General features: G+C 39.5%; 1 protein-coding gene across 4 annotated transcripts; it reads right to left on the bottom strand.

Annotated features, from left to right (window-relative positions):
* Nucleotides 1-832: 832 nt before the first annotated feature.
* On the bottom strand, nucleotides 833-19,632 carry dennd2c (DENN/MADD domain containing 2C). 4 transcript variants are annotated; one of them, XM_040013648.1, is made up of 20 exons: nucleotides 18,700-19,035; nucleotides 17,660-17,782; nucleotides 14,606-15,699; nucleotides 12,625-12,737; nucleotides 11,778-11,857; nucleotides 11,448-11,600; nucleotides 10,447-10,525; nucleotides 10,159-10,206; nucleotides 9,418-9,602; nucleotides 8,834-8,943; nucleotides 8,119-8,188; nucleotides 6,954-7,031; nucleotides 6,474-6,614; nucleotides 5,349-5,497; nucleotides 3,658-3,835; nucleotides 3,396-3,437; nucleotides 2,621-2,729; nucleotides 1,973-2,215; nucleotides 1,060-1,146; nucleotides 833-984 (listed from the first exon to the last, which is right to left on the bottom strand). In XM_040013648.1, the coding sequence occupies exons 3-20, from the start codon at nucleotides 15,493-15,495 to the stop codon at nucleotides 953-955; spliced, it is 2,787 nt and encodes a 928-aa protein (XP_039869582.1). In that variant the 5' UTR covers nucleotides 15,496-15,699; nucleotides 17,660-17,782; nucleotides 18,700-19,035; the 3' UTR covers nucleotides 833-952. The 4 variants fall into 4 exon arrangements, with proteins under 4 accessions (XP_039869582.1, XP_039869583.1, XP_039869581.1 ...); XM_040013649.1 differs by lacking the exons at nucleotides 17,660-17,782; nucleotides 18,700-19,035 and adding an exon at nucleotides 19,516-19,632; XM_040013647.1 differs by lacking the exon at nucleotides 17,660-17,782.
* Between the last annotated feature and the right edge of the window lie 70 nt (nucleotides 19,633-19,702).

Below are 19,702 nucleotides of genomic sequence, written 5' to 3'. Positions count from 1 at the left end.
CAACCAATCATACCCTGCTTTTTTCCCCCCCTTCCTGGTCTTTCTGAATAACCTACATGAACTAAAAATAATCTCACTATACTCACATTTTGAAGCGGACAACCTATGCTAAGATAAAATAAATAAATAAATAATGGCTTAAAATTGGTCCGTTATAGAGGGTTAAGGTAGAACCCAAAGGTTTGTGTATAATAAACAACTGAGAATTAAACAGTCTTGGAAGCTTATTTAAAAAGTATGATAAGTCATGCTTTAATACAAAAATATTCCAAATACTGTACACTTGTTCTGAACATGTGCAAAATGTCAAAAAAAAATATTTACAATTCCAGTAAACAGAATTTAAAAAAACCATATAATGACCAATTGATCGGATTGAGTTTGAACCTAGAAAGACAGAAACGTTCTCGTAGAGATATTAAGCCCAAACTGAAGAAACAACACAGACACAACATCCAAGTGACAGGAATGCAACAATGAGAATGTTATTTACATGCGCAAGTATAAGACACAAAAGACCCACCAGGCTGGATCCATGCACACAAATTTTAAATGTAAAGTACTTGACTGAAATGTAAGATTGATGCGATTCAAATGTTAGTAGAGTTCCAAGTAAACAGGTTTCTGTGTAAATGGACATAGTGGTTATAACCACACGCTCAAAGATACAACGGTTGATTCTAAGGTCCTCAAAAGAATTTGTAAAATTTTAAAAACAAAACCATATCCCACACACACTTTTCCAGTTTTCTCCCAGTAAGAAATGCACTGGTCTCAAACTTGAGTTCATGGTTATAACATGAGTCTGCTCCTCCACATCAAGTCTTCTTTGTCCCTTTCACCCTCTATCAGAAGACTCTTTCACAGGCACGGTAATTTCTCAGACCAGGAGCAACAAGAGTTCTGTTTTTAATCACAAAGTCCTTATTTTACAGAGATGTTGGCCTTTTTTTCATTTAATTTGCAGGAGCTTCATCTTGTTTCCTAAAAGCAGAAGAGGAACAATTAAGTGATGAACATTAACCTTTTAAAATGAACATTTATTGGAGTGACACTTACCCAGTCCTTTAAGAAATTTGTTCACACCACTTGGCTCAGGCTCAGGGCATGAATCCAGATACTCAGCCACTCTGGTTTCAAAGAGACCTGTGGGAAAGATGGAAAGACAGTAGCAGAAAAAAAAGGATTAGACAGTCTTCATATGCTACAGCTCATTACACACAGACCAGATGTCTAAAAATGTAGAAACGCAGTAGAAAAGTGCATTATTCCCATCACACTGATAAAGATCTACATACTCATGGTCTCTTTTACATGCAGGATCAAAGTTTGTCTCACCTTATTTTTCACTTACACCGTATCAAACGTGCGTATGCACAGTTTGAATTTATGTGTGTGGTCTGCACATCTTTATAAATAGCATTGAGTGGGAAAAGGCTTATGCATACTTTTTGTCCGTTTATACGCCCAGCCCCTAGTGCTTGCATGCAGGGAAAATTGTTTTCACTCAGTTTTAGGCTCGCTTGTTGTGACTCATTTAATTTAATGCATATGTCTGCTTTAATATGATTCAACACTGCTATTTATCCATTTACCGGTTATGTGGAAACATCTGACTTGTTTATTTCAACTTTTATGCAACATCTTGCAGGATGATGTTTTATATTCTTCACATTTATCTGTCCCACCAAGATGTACAACGTTGGCTACGTTTCACTGTGAAGCTGGATGAATTCTAAATTTCTGTTTTGCTTTTGTATTTTGCTGTTTATTGGCACAGCTCTGCAGTTATTATGTTAAAAGGTAAAGTCAGCCTCTGAAGCAATGAAATCTAAATCGAGCACAGTTCCAGCTGGCATGAGTGTCTCCCACTGCCTGATGATTTAGTTTTACCTATTTTTTTCAGAACTAACAGTGCCTGGAAACAAAATATTCCCACACAGAAAAAAACATAACATCTAAAAAAAATGACCTCTTCCTCCTCCCTTGCGCAGCTCCTTGTCCTGAATGAAACCAGCAAACATCTGAGTGTCCATGAAGAGCTGCAGGAACTGCCGGACTCCCCGAGAGGGATGAGATTTGCGGAAACTGTCCCGCTGGAGCTCCTTGTTGCCATTGGGGGACTCGACCATGTGGAGTGGATAGTGTCCCACTAGCTCCACGAACAATCGCACAAACGCCTCCGACATCAAGGAGCTCAAATCAGTTTGCTGGTCTGAATGATTAAATAAGGAAAATGTTAGCACAGCAGTAAGGTTAATACTTAACGTAATGCTAAAAGCCTATGATTACATGAGAAAAAAAAAAAAAGAACAACAAGGGGGTCATCAACACAGATCTGGTTAAAGATTTGTAATCACACAACTGGAACTAATGAGCAGAAAACAGAATGTGCATTGATCTGCAGTAGGTTTGCCCTGCTGTGCTGCTGACATTTGCAGCTCATTTCTGCACAGCCAGATTTAGCTGGCAGAACAAAAGGACACACTGATAGTGCTATGATGAAAACTGATGCCAGCAAATATTCTTCTCATGGTCACTTTAAAAATGGAACTTCATCTTGTGATAGCGAGACTGTTTTGTAGATAAATCTTGTGTTCTTCGCGTCTGTTCCACCAACCTCCACACGTGTTTCCATTTTCTTCTCTCAGAATATCTTGCCTCTCCTCCAGGATCTGCTGCAACGCCGCCTGGAGTTTACTGGGCAGAATGCAGTCCTCATCGCCCAGCTGTCACACATCACAAGAAGGGTCAACAGCAGTCACATGATGCAGTTTCTAAGCATGCATTTAATCCGTCATATTGTCTCATAGTTAATATATATAGTAGCCTCAATATAAAAACATCAAATGTCACTCGTGTTTTCAATTTTTGCTGTGACAAACTAAATAATTATATTTGATGCTTTGATCACATTGTTTTTTCATGCACTAGATTTAAAACCCAAGACCCAGTGTTAAACTTTAAAAGCACTCTGTACTGGGAAATGTAGCCATTTACTGTTTAATGTGCAAGAATGCAACAGGCCAAAGGAGCAGAATGCCTCCAGCCCACACTGTGTAAGTCAAAGATTTTTAGCCCTTTATTCATAAATTCAAACTGAATGGAGGGATGTTTCTAGAATTACTGTACTCATTATGTGTATACTAATATAATGAGCACAACCACACAAAAGTCTGTCCATGACTGAAAAGACTTACTGTTAACTGACAAAATTGCAGCACTGAATCAGCCTTAATGTTTTGATTGTGACAGGACTGTGTTCTGGGCTTACATCCCATATAATTTGTCACTCTCAAAATATTCAGCATGCTACCGAGGGACAAGTGTAGGCAAAGCCATCTTTTTGACTGAGACCACACCTATCATTCCCATTATACGTTGTGTGTACACACCTGAATGACAAACTTGTTTGCACACAGATCCACTATGAGCACCTGGGAAGACAGCAAGAAGAAGAATTGACAGTTACTAACTGTAAGACTTGACAATTGTGTAATAAGAGTTATATAAAGGTCCAGTGAGTGTGAGTTACAGTGTGCTGCTGCACAGTGGAAGCAACAGCATGCGTGGAGTGAATATACAGCCAATAAACCATTACACAGGCAGGACTGTCTTTTTAAAGCTCTAATTGTTTTCAAAATTATTTTTACAGACCTCTTCAATGGGAAGCTCCAGCACCTGTGGCAGGCAGGGTGCCAGCACCCCAATGAGGAATGGGGTGGGGGAACAGCTGATGTCCAGCATGCTGGCTGGTAACACGGGCACGAAGGTGTGCTGCCAAGTAAACGGGTAGAGCAGCGCCAAGGCTGCGTGGCTGCAGCGTGACAGCACACTGCAGTGAAGAGATTAGATGAGAGATGAGGTTTATCAAAACACTATTCATGCAATTCCCACACAGATCACATGACACTGAGATATCAATCATGGCTCCCTAAAGATAGAGGATGGCCACATGTATTATTTTTCCACCAAACACTCACAATAAACTGTAAGAGCTTTCAGCAAAACGCCTTAAGTATCAAAGGATTCTCTCAATGCAACTGATCTATGTTAATCCTCTTAGTTCAGCAGTCACTGCTACTCCTGCTGACACTCCTCGTCCCTTTACAGAAAGTTGCATGCGTGCTGTGAAAATCCTCCTCTGCTTTCACCTGGTTGCTCAACTTCTACAGCTAACATTTTCTTGGTTTTGCCAAAGAGCCTTTTTTGTGTTTTTCAAACAGTATCTGTAGCCTCACTAAGATATTCAATCTTTAAAAGGTGAATCGCTAATTTCCCCCAACATTTTCAGCTGCTCTTAGCAAAAAGCCAAATTTCAAATAAAGCTACTTGGAAAAGAAATTTAAAAAATTTCTCATGGACATTTACTTACAATCTACATTTAATAACTTTCTAATTACCATCAGTCACTTTTAGAGCACTTAACAGAGCAGTAATTGCTTGCCATTGTGACCAGGAGATATTAGACCAGAGATTAGACCAGGCTATTAGAAACTTTTAATTAGTAATTTAGTGTATGTGATCTTTTGATTTTTCTTAATTAATTTTAGATTGTGTCACTTTCTCTAATGTGGCAGTCTCTATTTTTTAAGCTCAGTGTAACAAGCAGCTCACAGATGTTACTTAAATGATGTAAAACAGTTAATTTCACTATGTGCAATGTGTTATTTATACCCAGTGTTAGCATTTCTATATTACTATTTGGTTATGTGGCTAGAGTAAAAGTGAGTTATAGTAACTGGATCAGAGAAACACATTGGTGCAGCATTGCTCGGGTATTGGCATATAACTCTGCACTAAAGTTGTACACATACCAGTCATATGCTTGAAGTTCCAGGCCTGATTAGTTTCAAGTTTGTCTCTTTTGCTCCCTATATCCCACTCTGCTCTCTAAATGTAGCATCTGAGCATTCTGTCTTTCCTCACAATTGAGCAGCTCAAAATTGTATTCAGTGTGACTTGTTTTGAGCTGTTTTGTGTATGTAGCAATTTTTAGTTATCCTACAAGGATACAAATGATGTTAAAAGAAGCCTCCATGTCAGCCTGAGCACAGACAAACTAGAGTGGATCATGCATGATCCGGGCAGCATATGAACTACTTGGTGTGAACAAAAGCCAAACCAATGTTGGACAGAAATCGGTGTTACATCCTGTATCACCTAATGTTCTCACAACTTTTTGAAACAGGCGCTCAGCTTTAACAGGAACTATTAGAAGTTTGACATAACAATGCAAACTTACAAAGGCATATATCATGGTGGAGCGAATTACCCACTATATTGCTGTATTATAGCCATCAATGCCTGACTGGTCCTGCTGTGAGATGCATGCTACTACATCATACCTGAGTTTGTCAGCGACAAAGATGACCCTCCTCTCGAGCAGAAGGGAGGCGAAAACCTGCAGGAGTTTTGTGACACTGAGACATTCCAGCAGACTGTCAAAGTCCACATGCTCCAGTCTGGAGTCCACAGGTCGGCATAAAGTCAGTTCCTTGCAAAGCAATGAGAGCACACTCAGTCAGGCTAAATATGAATTGTAGTTGTTGACAGTGTGTCTGAATGGCTGAAATGTTTATGCAAAACTTAGGATGCTGAATACCCATGTTCATGTTGTTCGATCTTTTAACATCTGCCAGATCACCAGAGACTTATGAATGATTAGAGCCAGGGGTTTTGTTCTGTTCTAGCCACATATCGAATAAACATAATTCCAGGAACTAGAGGTTGTTTTTCTTTTTTTAAAGAATGAAATCTGATACGTGCATTTCAGCCTTGTAATTCCTCCGATACAAGTTTTTCCATGTGGGTATGCCAAACAAAAGCATAAAAAGCACCTGGGGAGATAAGTGTGTTTTTTGTCCTGACTCTCTCCCCTCATCCCCAACTGGTCAGGGCAGATGGCCACCCCTCCCTGAGCCACGCTCTGCCTGAGGTTTCTTCCTGTTAAAAGGGAGTTTTCATTCTTCCCACTGTTTTCAAGTGCTTGCTCGCAGGGGGTAAAATATGATTATTGGGGTTTTTTCTCCATTATAGTAGGATCTTCAACTTGAGCACGTTGAGGCAATTGTTGTGATTTCGCTATATAAGTAAAACGGTGTTGAAACGAACTGAATATGATGCTGAGCTCTTGAATTTTAAGAGGTTATAGTCAATGGTCAAATGATAGATGGGGACTTTAGATATAGGTTTTAAATCTAGGACTTCCAAATGTAAGGCTTTGACTTTGCCACACTTCCTGAGTTTTACTGGAAAGGATCCTTACTTTGCATATTTTGACTCTGTAAAACAGAAGTGATCAAACAGTTTGCTGTCAGTGTTTAAAAACACATATATATGTTGCAGCATGGCTGAGCCCTATTGTTTTTACAAATACCCTAAAATTTTGAGTCATTCTGAGTTTGCAGAAGGGAGTGGCTAGAAGGAGCAAAACTACTAATTAACATTTCCTCTTTTGGTTTCAGGCTTACCTCACTCCCAGCACCTGGGACGAAGCTCTTAACGGTAACTGTGCGTCCAGGGGCTGGAAAAGGAGCTTCCATCACAGTACGCATAAAAGGGTACACGAGAGCCGGAGATATTTCTCTGCGCCTCTCCACCTCTTCCAGAATCTGGTCAGACAAAGCCAGATGAATCAATTTTTGCATGCAGATGGGGTTTTCCTTCAGAGCACACTACTGGTTGTTAATTTCCCTCAGGCCAGCTGAAGGATGGATGAGACACAGTTACATGCATACGATTTCCTTTTGGGAAAGAACCCCACACCCAGTGACTCCTCAGGATTATCTTCTAGTGCACCCTCATCCTATCTTTAAACATGCAGTTTTAAGGCAGCGGGTTTCACAATCTTCAGGGGATTAGCACTAAACTGTAGTCGATCCAGCTCTTTTCATGTCGCAGTAAAAAGTTCTATCAGCAGAAATATGTGTGCACATGTGTTGTGTCTTTACCTTTGCAAAAAGATTGAAACAGCCCAGCTTGCTGACAATACAGTGCACCTCAGGAAGTCTCTTCCCCTTTCCACTGGGCTTAAAGAGACAGTTTCAAATGATAAAAAAGGAAGAAACAGGGATGTCATTACAACACCATTAAACACGGCATATCTCTCTCCTCTCAGTCTCTAAAATGGCAGGAGTAGAAAATCCTAAAAGTCATAAAGTCCCTATCCATGTTTTTCATAGTGGCAATCAGTTTTTTCCCCCCCATGTCCTCTTCATTAGATGTAACATCCAATGTTGAAACTATAAAAAAACCCCTGAAAAATCTGCAAAAAAAACTGTGCTTGGACAATAAAATTTAAGTAGAATATCAATGACATAAAGCTAATCTGGATCAGGATCCATCACAATCCACAGAATATAGGCCATAAAAATGACAAAAGCAAGCTGGAGCATAATTTGGGTGCAGACCCATGAAGTGATCACTTTGTGTACCGGTAAGTTGGATTAAATCCTATTGAGATTCTTTGTAATCATGACTGGACCGTTTTGTTGTTATGAAAGCAGTCATATGAAGTTATTCTCTAACTGCAAATTGAAGATTTCTAAGTGCAGGAAAACCGGGCGCCACAAGTAATCTGAGCATGAGTTTTATGCTTTGGGGATTTACAGCAGACACTTTGCAATGGTTTCCGCCATGTTACAAACACAATTACTGGATTAATCAAGAAAATAACCTGCAGGTTAATGAAGTGAAATTGAAATAGATGTTAATGACACAGTATCTGAAGCAGCGTCTGGAGAAACAGCAAAACTGAAAAAGCTCTCTAAGTTGTGCGAGTTGAGGAAAACAAAATATAAAACTCTCCACATTAGATGTGGCCTAGATCTGTCTGTACTACCCAACAACAAAGTTTAACGCAGACATCTTAACAAGACAACCGCAATAGCAGTAACAAAGCAAAAGAAAAGCACAACACTAATTTCAACATACAAAACTGAACCCTTCTCAGGCTAAGGAAAGGGGAACATGATGAAATTCTTCTTGCTCTCTGTCATTAATACAGAAGTGGTTTATGGTCTGTGACTCACATCTCCTAAGAGATGTTGAGTAAGCACAGGGCAGGCTGCCATATCATGACACACACACACACGAACATTTGAGTCAAATACTCACCAGGATCTTACGGCAGTAACAAAACCAGCGGCTGCCATCTTCTCCAGTCAGGACAAAGGAAAAAGTCTCGCTGTCAACGCAAACACAGATAATGCTATTTATCAGAGGTAATTTAACCATGATGTTCCTTGTATAAAAATTGGTGGGGAAAAGAGCTGGCTTGATATGAATGATTTCATTATGGAATCATTTCATTATAATTAATTAAACAGCAAAAACACTACACTAAATAAAGACAGACAGAACAGAAAATATGTACATGTACATATTTGTCGTCTGGTAGTTTGTATTGGCACAGATGCATATTTTAGAGGCAGGAAGGGAGTGCAAGTTCTGAGCATAACCCTCATTACAACAATGAACCGCACATAGACAAAATGCATACCCAATTCCCCTTAGCACTCCAATTTAATTAGATCAGACAAAACTTTAATCATCCCTCTGGGGAATTTAAGTGATTGCAACAGTGATTTATGGGTTACAACTAATAGCTGGAGATATTAATAGAAAAAGAGGAAATGGGGTAATAAACATGGCATAAATAAGAACGCTGAACAATACAAAGTCAACAAAAGGACTCCAACACAAAGAAAATGAAAGGAAGATGAAGAAATAATACAGTCTCATGTTACCATTACATCACTGGCTTAGCTTTGCTGTGACGCAGCATACATCAGGCATGGTGTTAAAACATTGTTGTTGTGTTTAAGCTGACCTAGGCATCAGTGCAGAAGGTTTCCAGTCCTGAGAATCAGGGAAGCAGAACCTTGGGATCACCTTCAGCTGATCCTCAGCTTCTTTGGAAAGCCGGGACGACTTCTCAAACTGAAAGAGAAAAACTCAAGGCTACTACAGGCCAGTCGATTCCCAGAGATCCAATAAAATCAATAAAACAAACAACAACAAAAAAAACACCAAAAATTAAAAGTGTTAAAAGTTTCCTGTAAATTTAAAATAAATAAATAAATAATAATAATAATAATTTTTTAAAAATCAACAAACATGCACAGTCTCAAGTATGTGGTCGAATGCACCTAAAGAGATCATTTCTTTTATATTCCAGGGAGAAAAATGCAAATATATACCCAAATCTGGAAAAACACATCAAAAGAGTCCATCTGAGAAGCCTTATATCAGCCTGGGAAATTCCCCGTATACAAATTCTCAAAAGGATTTTTTGTTATGTACAATGAGAATCCCTTAATATCACCAAACAAGATTACAATTTAGCTGTGAAATTGCCACAAATGACATCAATTCATGCAATATGAACAAAGCAGAGTTGTGCAGACTGCTAACCATTTTGGGGAACTGTTGTGTAATTTCAGGGGAGTAGGTGTTTTCTTGGGAGCTTTTTCTTAGTGACACCACCACAAAGATCTGGAAAAGCTGCTGCTGCTGCATCTGGATCAGGTCTCTCTCCAGGGTGCGGTAGCCTGGCCGTCGTTTCAATGTAGACTGGATGTAAACTGATCTCCTGGAGCCTGTTCAACACCACACAGTGACACAATACAGTCATGTTTATCCTGGGAAAAATCCCAACCAGCACAGAGAAGCAATAAAAGGTCTTCTTAATGTCTATATAATGTAAAACTGTAGCTATAACACTGACTACTTTAAGGTTGCTCAATGATGACCTATCATGCTAATTCCTAACTCTGCTTTTTATTCTTCAACTCTACTACAGCTTTGCATGATTCACACTAAATAAAGAATCCTTTTTATCTTATGCTGAGCCTTGATTCAACTTATTTCATTCACTGTATGAAACAAGCTGTTTTAGCTCCATCTTTCTAATGAATGACTTATCCTTTAAACATTAGTTGAGCTCCTTATTTAAAACTTTGGAGATGTTTTGGTGTGATCATTTAACACTAACACTATACAGTATATGATGTTTTTATCTTCTCCTTTTACCGTAGCACTGGATTTATACTTTCATTTTTAGGAACTAATACTATTTACTCCATATAAAGTTATCTACCTGTAAACTTTACCCAGAATTAGCATAAAGTGAAAGATTCTGTGCGTTTGTTATACCTTTGGTGCCGTCCTCAGGGTCGCTCTCAGTCCCGCTGGTCTCCTCTGCTTATATAAATTGGAGGAGGAGGGATAGATTAGTGAGAAGCAGAGGAATGGGGAAAACTTGACAGGCCATAATCAGATGCAGACAGCAAGTCTTTGTTTCATTATTTCATTTCATTGCCGACTGCGACTGGCCTTATGTGTATCATCAAAAGATGGGTATTTCCACCAAGAGGCTCAACTTAATCTTGATGTGTTGATGTGGGTGACATGTGGATCTGCCACTATGTGTTTGTGTCTCACCTCGCACGGTGACTCCTTGGTTCTTCACTCTCTTCCTCCCTCGCTTGTCATCAAAGATCGTCTCGATTTTGTTGACATACTATGTAGTAGAAGCACAGGTGCTTGTCAGCCCCATAATTTTAGAGCCATTGCAGAATCCTGATTACATGGAATTATGATATATAGCCACTAACAGCTACTAAATACATAATTATACTACAGATTTTCAGCATTTTTTTCTTCTTTTTTTAAAACCCATACCCTTGTTGTTCTTTCTAAAAGAACATAGAGCAGGAAGCTTAAACTTTGTTTTTAAAAGACGCGCTGCCAATTGGGGAAACAAACTCGTATGGCAATGACAAGTAACATGTCTAACTAACCATAACAGCACTGTTTTGAAGCAGAACAATGCATAATAACTGTGTTATTGTCAAGATTTAAATGTGTATTTTTAATATATTCAAAGAGTTCCCTAAAGCGGTTTGTCTAAAATGTTTAAGAATACTCAACTCACTCAATATTTCATTATTACTACAGTTTCAGATATTCATTTTACACTACTGAAAAGTTACACAATGGTCTCTTCCTAAAAACAATCTAAAAATCAACATGACGGGCTTTTTCAAACTAGCTCAAACTCATGGTACTTGGGTCACATTGGGTTTTTTAAGCCATAACCTCTTTTTTCTACAAATATATTTAAAGAAACGCTTTTTCCCCTCTTTACCTTGTCAGTAAAGTCTGTCCCTGTCCAAAACCTTTCCACAGCCATGGGTTAGATGTCCGTAATACTCTTCTGTCTGAATTTACACAAAGTGTTTACACATACTGCTCCAACACTATCTATTATTTTCAGCATCAGCTTCTTCCTGTTCAACAAGTAACCGCCTCCTTTTCTGTTCTACGTAAAACATGAAGCATCATTCACTGCCACTCTGTCAGTCACAGGTCACATGGAAATGGGCACCAAAAATGCTGTCAGCCAGCCATAGTATCAAATTCAATTGTATGTGCAAATGTACCTGGGGCATCCTGTGTATTTTCTGAGTGCTTCCACGCCGTTGTGCAGCTGGTTTGGGAGTGTCTGCAATGGTTGAAGATTTGGACACAGCTTGGAACCCCTTCCTGTCCACTTTACTAGCATACCTGTATAACGTTTGGGGTTTAGAAGGCAACTGGAACAAAAGAAGTGCCAAGTTAATGCTCAGTTTCAGATAATTACTTGGTATCAAACTACAATAATTCCTTCTTCCTTTGTTTCTCAGGCTGACACATTTGTTACATTGATGCATAACTAATAAAAATACTCCTGTACTATTAAAGCGGGACATACATGGAATGTTATCCATTACCTTTGGGAGAGGCCTTGCAATAGGGATACACATTGGAGATAGCTTGACATCCTCATAGGGGTTATCTCTGGTCACATCACCTGAGGGTAAGGTAGAGTGATGGGAAGGATTAGACAGCATGCCTGGACGTCTTCAAGACATAGAAGCAACTGAGACAGCCTAAATTCGCTGAAACTACAACAAATTGTTTAAAATGCATGGTAGCACCTATCTGCCAAGTGCTGTGAAATACTGAATTTGTGACATTGCAATGCAAAAGCTATTATTATACACTTGTATCAAACAGCTAGGCCACATTTACAGACACTACATATTGTGAATAGGTGTTATGTCTGATCCCACTAGTCACAGCATGTTTTTCCATCGTGAACATGAGGAATAATTCTAGTAACTGTAGGAAATCTGTGGGCAATCAGGAAAAGGAAACATCATCAGTTGAGCTGCTATGCTTAGTACTACTTAGTAGTAGTAGTAGTACTTAGTAGTACTAAGTATAGTATAAACTATACTATAAACTACTAAGTATACTATACTAAGAATAGTATACTTAGTATACTATTCTTAGTTAGCGTATTGTCTGTCTTGTTAATGTTGGTTTATGTTGGTTTATAATGGAGCACTGTAACAAAAAAATAATTTCCCCCAGGGATCAATAAAGTATTCTGATTCTGATTATACAACAATAAGCCAAATCCTAACTGAGAATACTGAAATTTACATCAACCCAGCGACAGGTACCCAGGAGTCTTTATGATTTCCTGTCTTTGTCTTTTGTGCTAACAGCCAGATAAATCAGAAGCTCTGGAAGTTCATTCAAAATCAGCTCCACATTGGGAATAGGACTTACAGACGATGTCCTCGTAAATATTGTCATCAGAGTAGGCATGGTAAAGGGCATCATCTGCCCGAGGGCCTTGCTCTGCCGTCAGGCGTGATGCATCCTCATACTCAAAGGACTTCCTGTGTCAGGGAGAGAAGCGATGGCAGTGAGAAAGGCTGTTGACCTAAAGATAACCATTATACTGTTCACTCTATTGTTGTATGTTTAGCCATTGCCCGACAACAAAATGCCTTGTTGATATGAAACCCAGAAAAACAAGGAGATAGCGCAGGGAGAGAGAGAATAATCATCATGGAAGGAAATGACTGAGCGCATGATAGAGAAGTTGCAATATGGTAACAGTTTTTCTGTGTCACAGACAGTACAGAAATATGGAAATGGCCAGTCTGTCTGAGTGCAGAAACTGAAACTGCGATGTTACTAAAGTTCACGTGATAAAATACCTGGCCAGGTGCAGATGCTTCATAATGTACAAGCATAAATGAAAGCTTCCTCTAAAGATGGTAAACAAGAAGCCCTGTGCTATCTGTGTGCAGACATGACAGGAAGACTCCGAATCGAGCTACTGGCATAAACTAAAAAGGTTGATTACACTGCCTACAATATGTAACAACAAAAATATTGCACAATTAGTAGTTTGTGAAACTCTGTTTTACAGTTTATGAAACATCCTGTCCTGTGCTCTAACAGAGGGGAAACAGACTTTCTCTACCTACATGTGAAAAAAATAACCATTCAAACTTTTTAATCTATTGGACAAGCAAACTTTCGTCCTCTTTGAAAGAGTACCTAATGATAAAGGCACTGCAATCAATAACACCTACACCTACCTATGTTTGTATCTTTATATTTCAACAATAGAGTAGGAAATATACCCCATTATTCATTATACTGTCAAATGTATGAAATTAGAATTAATGGATCCTGATTAGAGACCAATAATTAGAACCTTTTTTAAAAAAAAACAACATATGGTCCAAGTATCAAGTTCTCTTTTACACTCAAGTATATTTTACCATTATTCACTGTCTAAAAACCTCTTTAAAGTCTTCAAAATGCCCGAGTCTATTATTAATATTTTACACTGCATGTATTATAAACATCTGCCAGTTTTCTATGACTGGCCAATCCAGGAAATTCAGCCAGTATAGCCTTTGATGCAATAAAAGGTCATCAGAAACAAAAATTCTATTACAGGATCTGCAGGGACAGCACCAGTCAAAAGTCCATCCAAAGTGCTGACTAGTATTGTAATCATTTCAAATGCTGGTGTCAAAGTGCGCAGTTCTACTGTCAGAAGGACAGCACCAGCTTCAGGTGGAATGGCTAAGTCAGATTTGAATAACACTGAAATATTGTGCACGCAGGATAACCCACACACAAACTTCAGGTATTTTACATGATAACAAATTGTCAGCAAGGTATATTAGTTTCTAGGGCCAAAGGGTGTACTTGCTTTATCTGCAGAGAAGTAAAATCTATCAATTATTTTTTTATATTTTGTTGAAACCATTGATCACTCCTTTTCTTTACCATATTTGTCTGTATGTACCGTATTAAAAAGGATTAAATGTTTGCTTTTTATGTGTCAAAAGCAATGGTTTTCACAGGACTACAGATAATATAAGCATGTGACACAGTTTAGTCTTGTTTTACTCGGCCTTTAAAATAATGAAAGAGGGACTGTGTGTGTGTGTGCCCGATGAAGATGACCCTGGACCCATGGCTGCTCAGGAACTAGGCCATTTCTAGACAATAGACGACAATGCTGCCAGATATCATGTGACATCACACCAGGACCCCAGCCAGCAATCAGACTCTGACAGTACCCTCCCCACCCCAAAACTGCTCTACATATACTGTAACTGTTCAGTAAACTTTTCTACTATAGTTTATATCAAAGAAAGTGCTGCAACAGTTCCATTCTACTTTACTTTTAACAAGTACTCTATGATTATTTATGCTTTTCTTTTGTGCACTTACTGACCTGTTCTTTTTATGTCTTGAAAGTCCTTCACTCTTTCCAACTGGACACGGAGGAGGTGGGAAGTTGGGCGGTTGAGCTACCCTCCTGGTTCTCGTGTTGGAGTGATTGTTATGAGAGGACCCTCTGTCCCATTGTACCATGTACCCTGTGTTGTTACTGTTCTTGGTTCCCCGATACTGGAATGTCCGCTGAGGTTTAGGAGGGGGATTAGCTTCACCTGATGATCCTCTGCCTTTCTCCCAGAGCAGTCTGTTTCCCTCAAGCTTCCGCCAGAAACCCCGGGAAGTGTAGAAGTTACCAGCAGGCATGTTGTCTTCTGGATCATCAGTTGACAGAGGTAGAGGTTTAGAAACTACTTCAGCATCCAAGATACGACCTATTTTTTGGTCACCGTTGGCAGTAATGATTCGTTTATCTGTAGCCTCCACTTTGGGAGATGCAAATATTTGTGTTGAAAATGTTTTATTTCCTGGCGACGTGGCTAATAATTCACTGGAACCACTACGCACCGGTTCTGACTTCCTGCCACCCACACCGTGTCCAGCCTGTGCTGGGGATTCCTGAAAATCAAATTCCGAGTTATTTCTTTTTGAGACGTCGGCTTTTGCATGAAGACTGCCTCTCCAGCTCTCGTTTGGACAACCATTGCCTAGGAGATCTCCAGACAGAGTCCGAGATACAGTCAGAGGATGTACTTTCACTCCAGTCTCATGGCCACTGCTCTGCTGACTGCGGCCTTCCCACTGGGAGATCTTCTCCTTGATGTTAATGACTTGCTTGTGAGAAGGTATCCTCAATGGTGGCCGTCCTTGCTTGGCTGTGGGAGCCTCATTCTGCAGCACAACCTCACCGACCCCACGTCTGACCTGCTCCGCTCTTAGAGCCAGCATATTGTGTCAGCTCATCGCGAATCCTCCATAATAAATGTATCAAGTATTTCCCCACAACAGACAGAATCTACTTATTGTTAATTATCGATAAACTGTAATCAAAATCAAAAGAGCCACAAAGTTTATTGTTGGTTCCGTTCTGTCTTCATGTCGTTGTGTGGTGGCAGAGGATCGTTTTCCTCTTGTCTCATTTTATAAAACAACCTAAAAAGAAGATGACAGACTAAAATTACTCATCAGTACAATTAAATCACATCCAAAGAGCACAGTGCACACTGTAGGATCAGAGAAACAAAACCCCAAGGGAAATCTTTCCCCTGCAACAGCATGCATCCAAAGGTGAAGACAAGAACATACTCATGCGAATGCTGGTTTCTGAAAATAAACCTAGTAAAAAAAGAGAAAAAAAGTAAAGACAGTGACAGTGACACATACACTACTATGTATGTGTGCAGTGACCCCCCCCCCCCAAAAAAAATAAAAAATTCTTCTAGGCCTAGGAGATTTCTGTGATGCCTTCTTCCTAGGCCTCCTTATAGCTGGTCAAATACAAAAACACCTGTAGTACAGCAAATCAAATGCACCTCATTTGAAAGGCTGTCTTTAAATGGTATGGGGGAAGACAGTCTATGCCAGGGGTCCCCAATCCCAGTCCACGAGGGCCGGTGTCCCTGCAGGTTTTAGATGTGTCCTTGATCCATCACAGCTGATTTAAATTTAAATGGATAAATTACCTTCTAAACATGTCTTGAAGTTCTTCAGAGGCCTGGTAATGAACTAATCATGTGATTCAGGTGTGTTGACCCTACAGGGACACCGGCCCTCGTGGACTGGGATTGGGGACCCCTGTTTTATGCGATTTCATGAAGCGTTTGAGACACGGAAAAACACACGAATCTCATTTCTTGCATAAAGAGCCAACGACAATTGATGACGGGGAGCATTTTAACCCCACCTATCCACACGTGGTCGAGCTCTAGATTAGGCGTTCCTCACGTGGTTTAACTATTTATCAGACACAAAAAATAAAAAGATATAAGACAACATATTCTAAATAACTGCGGCCTTTGCTATATGCACTTTAAACTAAAAATCACATGTTGTCAAACATGCACAGATTTGATGTCTGCGATTGTTTTGCAATGCACTCAGTCTGATTTATATATCCTTAGCCGGCATCAACATGATTGCTGAAGTCTCTTGCTCCTGCTTCGCTGGAACCAAACTATTTGGACACGTCGCACATGAGGATCAAGAAGGGGAGACATGGTAAAATTCCACAGCATAGTTCATGATGACTATGAGCTGCATTCCTGCAGATGGAGAGGAGGAGGGTCAGTAAATAGATTCAGCTACAGACAGTCGGACAGTCACTCAGTCTTGCAAATGACGCCTTTGTCTGCATTTGACCCAAATCAAACGTATGTTTGTAGTGGAATGCTGCTCCATCATAGCCAGACCATGCAATGACAATGCAGCTCCCGAACTGACCCACTTGCACTTATTCGTCTGTGTGCGGTATGTAGTACAGGAAGACATGAGTTGCGTTTCCTGAGCTGCAGGAAGAAGGATCAGCAGTGTCCATAATTATGGTGCAGAAAGATTTGCACCCAACCACTGGTTTAAGCTATGTTTAGATCATCTATATTCAAACACTGACTTGGAAATACAAGAAATCCAGAAATATATCAGCCACTGGCCACTTACAGTAACACTGTGAAACATATCAAAATGGGAGCTTCCCTCTTTTCCATGGTATTCAGTTAAAATCAAATATTAGTCCCGAAGCAGTGAACTGTACATTGTTGTGTAGAAAAGCCAGAGGGAAAGTCAAAATGAACGTTTTAATAAGGCATTCAGCTTTACAGAGTGGCATCCCAGCATTATTTTAGTGAAACTCACTGAGTCATCCATGTAGAAACTAGACAGGGGACACACAAAGCTTGGAGAACCCAGTCATCAGTTGGCAACTAAATTAAACCTAATTGCAGCTTCAAAACCGCCACAACACGCCCTGCAGAGACATGTGGCATGACATGACATGTTGGAGGTGAGGTATTGTACAACTGTAGTTTATCACCAGCAGTGGCAGTCGGGAGTATAATAAAAGAAAAATGCAGGTTTGCTTTACACCAACATAAAAGGACAGAGCAAGATAAAGTACCTTAAAATGACTGATCCTTCAGCAGTCAGCGGGGTACAGAGGCATTCATTTCCACATCTCCAGTGAGGGAGTGACAGACAAACAGCTTTCATGAGGTGTTTTGTGTCAAGTTGTTGCTGCTAGCTGTGCCAAAACAGTCCAAAACGATCTAAACATCATTACTTCACAATACCACAGTGATAACACCTTGAGTGGCACATGAATATCGAAGAGGCTTTGTCTTGACAGTTATCAATTAACCAAGTTGATTTTCCTATATATTTGGCAAAGCAGACAAGTGATTTTCATAGAGCATTTTACAGCCTTAAAGGACAGAGACCTTTGGGAGCTCTATGACCTGAATTGCCTCCATATTTTCTGTTATGAATAGTTACTATGTCCAGATAAACAGAGATAAACTGGAGATTAGCAGGAATGCATGCGGACTGAGTGAAAGGAAACTAGGCTCATGTTTAAAAAAAACAACAACAACAACAACAACTGTATAAATAAATAAATAAATAAATAAATAAATAATAAAAAATGTCACCCCGCCCTTGCAAAGAACTGAAACTTGGAAACTTAACGGACTCGTTATGGTGAAACCTGTTAAACCGCCGGCTAGAACAGCAATACAGGAATAACGTTTTAGTCACCAGTGAAATCGTACAGTGTAATAAACGAAAAGAAGAAAAATAATAAAAATAATTTATTGGATGCATGCCGAGTTGAAGAAAGGGACTTACTGAACCAGAAAAAGTATTGATACTTACATTACAACGTGATAATAGCTATACATAATACTGTCAGATTAAACGTGCCATAGTTTCAGTGGCGTTCGGTGTTGACTTGTCACCATATGAAGAAAGCACAAGGATTGGAGAAGTGTGGGAGAGCTATAAATTTTACGGCCAGCTATTAGCTAACGATATCACTGAATGCAGAAACAGAGCTCCTTGAACATTTTAACTAGGGTTTTCTAAGAGAAAGTGATATATAAGCTGTGAAGTAAGTGTAAAGATAGAAAGATGGGTAGATGTGATAGAATCCATACTACTTACCAAAGTATAAGCAGGACTCATGTTCTTTCCTCGTTTTCCCGGCGATAAAATAAAAACCGCAAATAAAATCCGACTGCGCTCGGTCTCATCGTTCAATCTGGAAAGGTCTCAATAACGTTAAAAAAATGCTACCGTTGTTCAAAAAAAGCAGCCTACAGACTGGTAAACTTAACTTATGAGCAAGAAAACTTTATGTGGTATAAAAACGTACCGCTTATACTAATATCTAAACACAGCATGAACAACAACCACAAAGAAAGTGGCCACAGAGGAGAGAAAAGCTGCTAAAGCAGAACACTCCTCGCCCTCCGTCTTTGGACAATTAGCGTCAAGTCAGCCTGAAAATGCGATTTCCGGTTGTAACTTTCAAAATATAAGAGATAACAATTCACCGAGTGTCGTTTCCCCCAATTTATAAGGTGTTCATTGAACTTTCTGGGTGAAAATTGTTTTTTTTTTGTTATGTTCAGTTTTTTATGTTGTCCATTTTTTATTTTTTATGTGTCCTTTATAAAACGTAAATATTGTAAAGGTAAATGTATTTTAGTCCACTGCAATTGTACGTTTGCTGGCGTCAGTTATTCCGGTGTCCAACAAGACCACCGGGATATCGACATCATAACACATGCCACTGAGTTTTGGGAGCAACAAAAGTATCTGAAATGATTTCAAATAATAAAGGAACAAGCAACATTTACATGCATTATCCACCACACCATTATTTATGACAACACTGCTGGAAGTGGTTAACAAATAACTGTGTTGGGGGGGTTGTAATGCAACATTTCTGTCTTGTTTACAATAAAAATAGTTTACCGTGCTTTTATTTGACTTCCAGCTTCCCTCATACTGTTTCTGTCGAGCTTGACGCGCTGACTGTGAGAAAGTTTGCCTGAAGCCTCCAAGAGAGACGACGTCATCACTTCAAGTCCTGCAGCTGTCAACACTGAACAAATACTGCTGTCTTTGAGTGTCCTGGGAAATCTAGACACTGGGTTAGGAG

This window comes from Simochromis diagramma, unplaced genomic scaffold, assembly GCF_900408965.1.
Source record: "Simochromis diagramma unplaced genomic scaffold, fSimDia1.1 OVJJ01000705.1, whole genome shotgun sequence".
Lineage (NCBI taxonomy): Eukaryota > Metazoa > Chordata > Actinopteri > Cichliformes > Cichlidae > Simochromis > Simochromis diagramma.
Note: the sequence above shows the minus strand (reverse complement) of the source record. Positions and strands in the feature narration are given on the sequence as shown.

What these genes read in the sequence shown, in the direction of transcription:
- dennd2c (XM_040013649.1), bottom strand. Translation starts at nt 15,495, where the DNA reads ATGCTGGCTCTAAGAGCGGAGCAGGTCAGACGTGGGGTCGGTGAGGTT. An exon ending in CCAAGGAGTCACCGTGCGAG is followed by an intron (nt 10,207 to 10,446) that starts GTGAGACACAAA and finishes AATTTATATAAG; the next exon opens with CAGAGGAGACCAGCGGGACT. An exon ending in AAATGGAAACACGTGTGGAG is followed by an intron (nt 2,216 to 2,620) that starts GTTGGTGGAACA and finishes TTAATCATTCAG; the next exon opens with ACCAGCAAACTGATTTGAGC.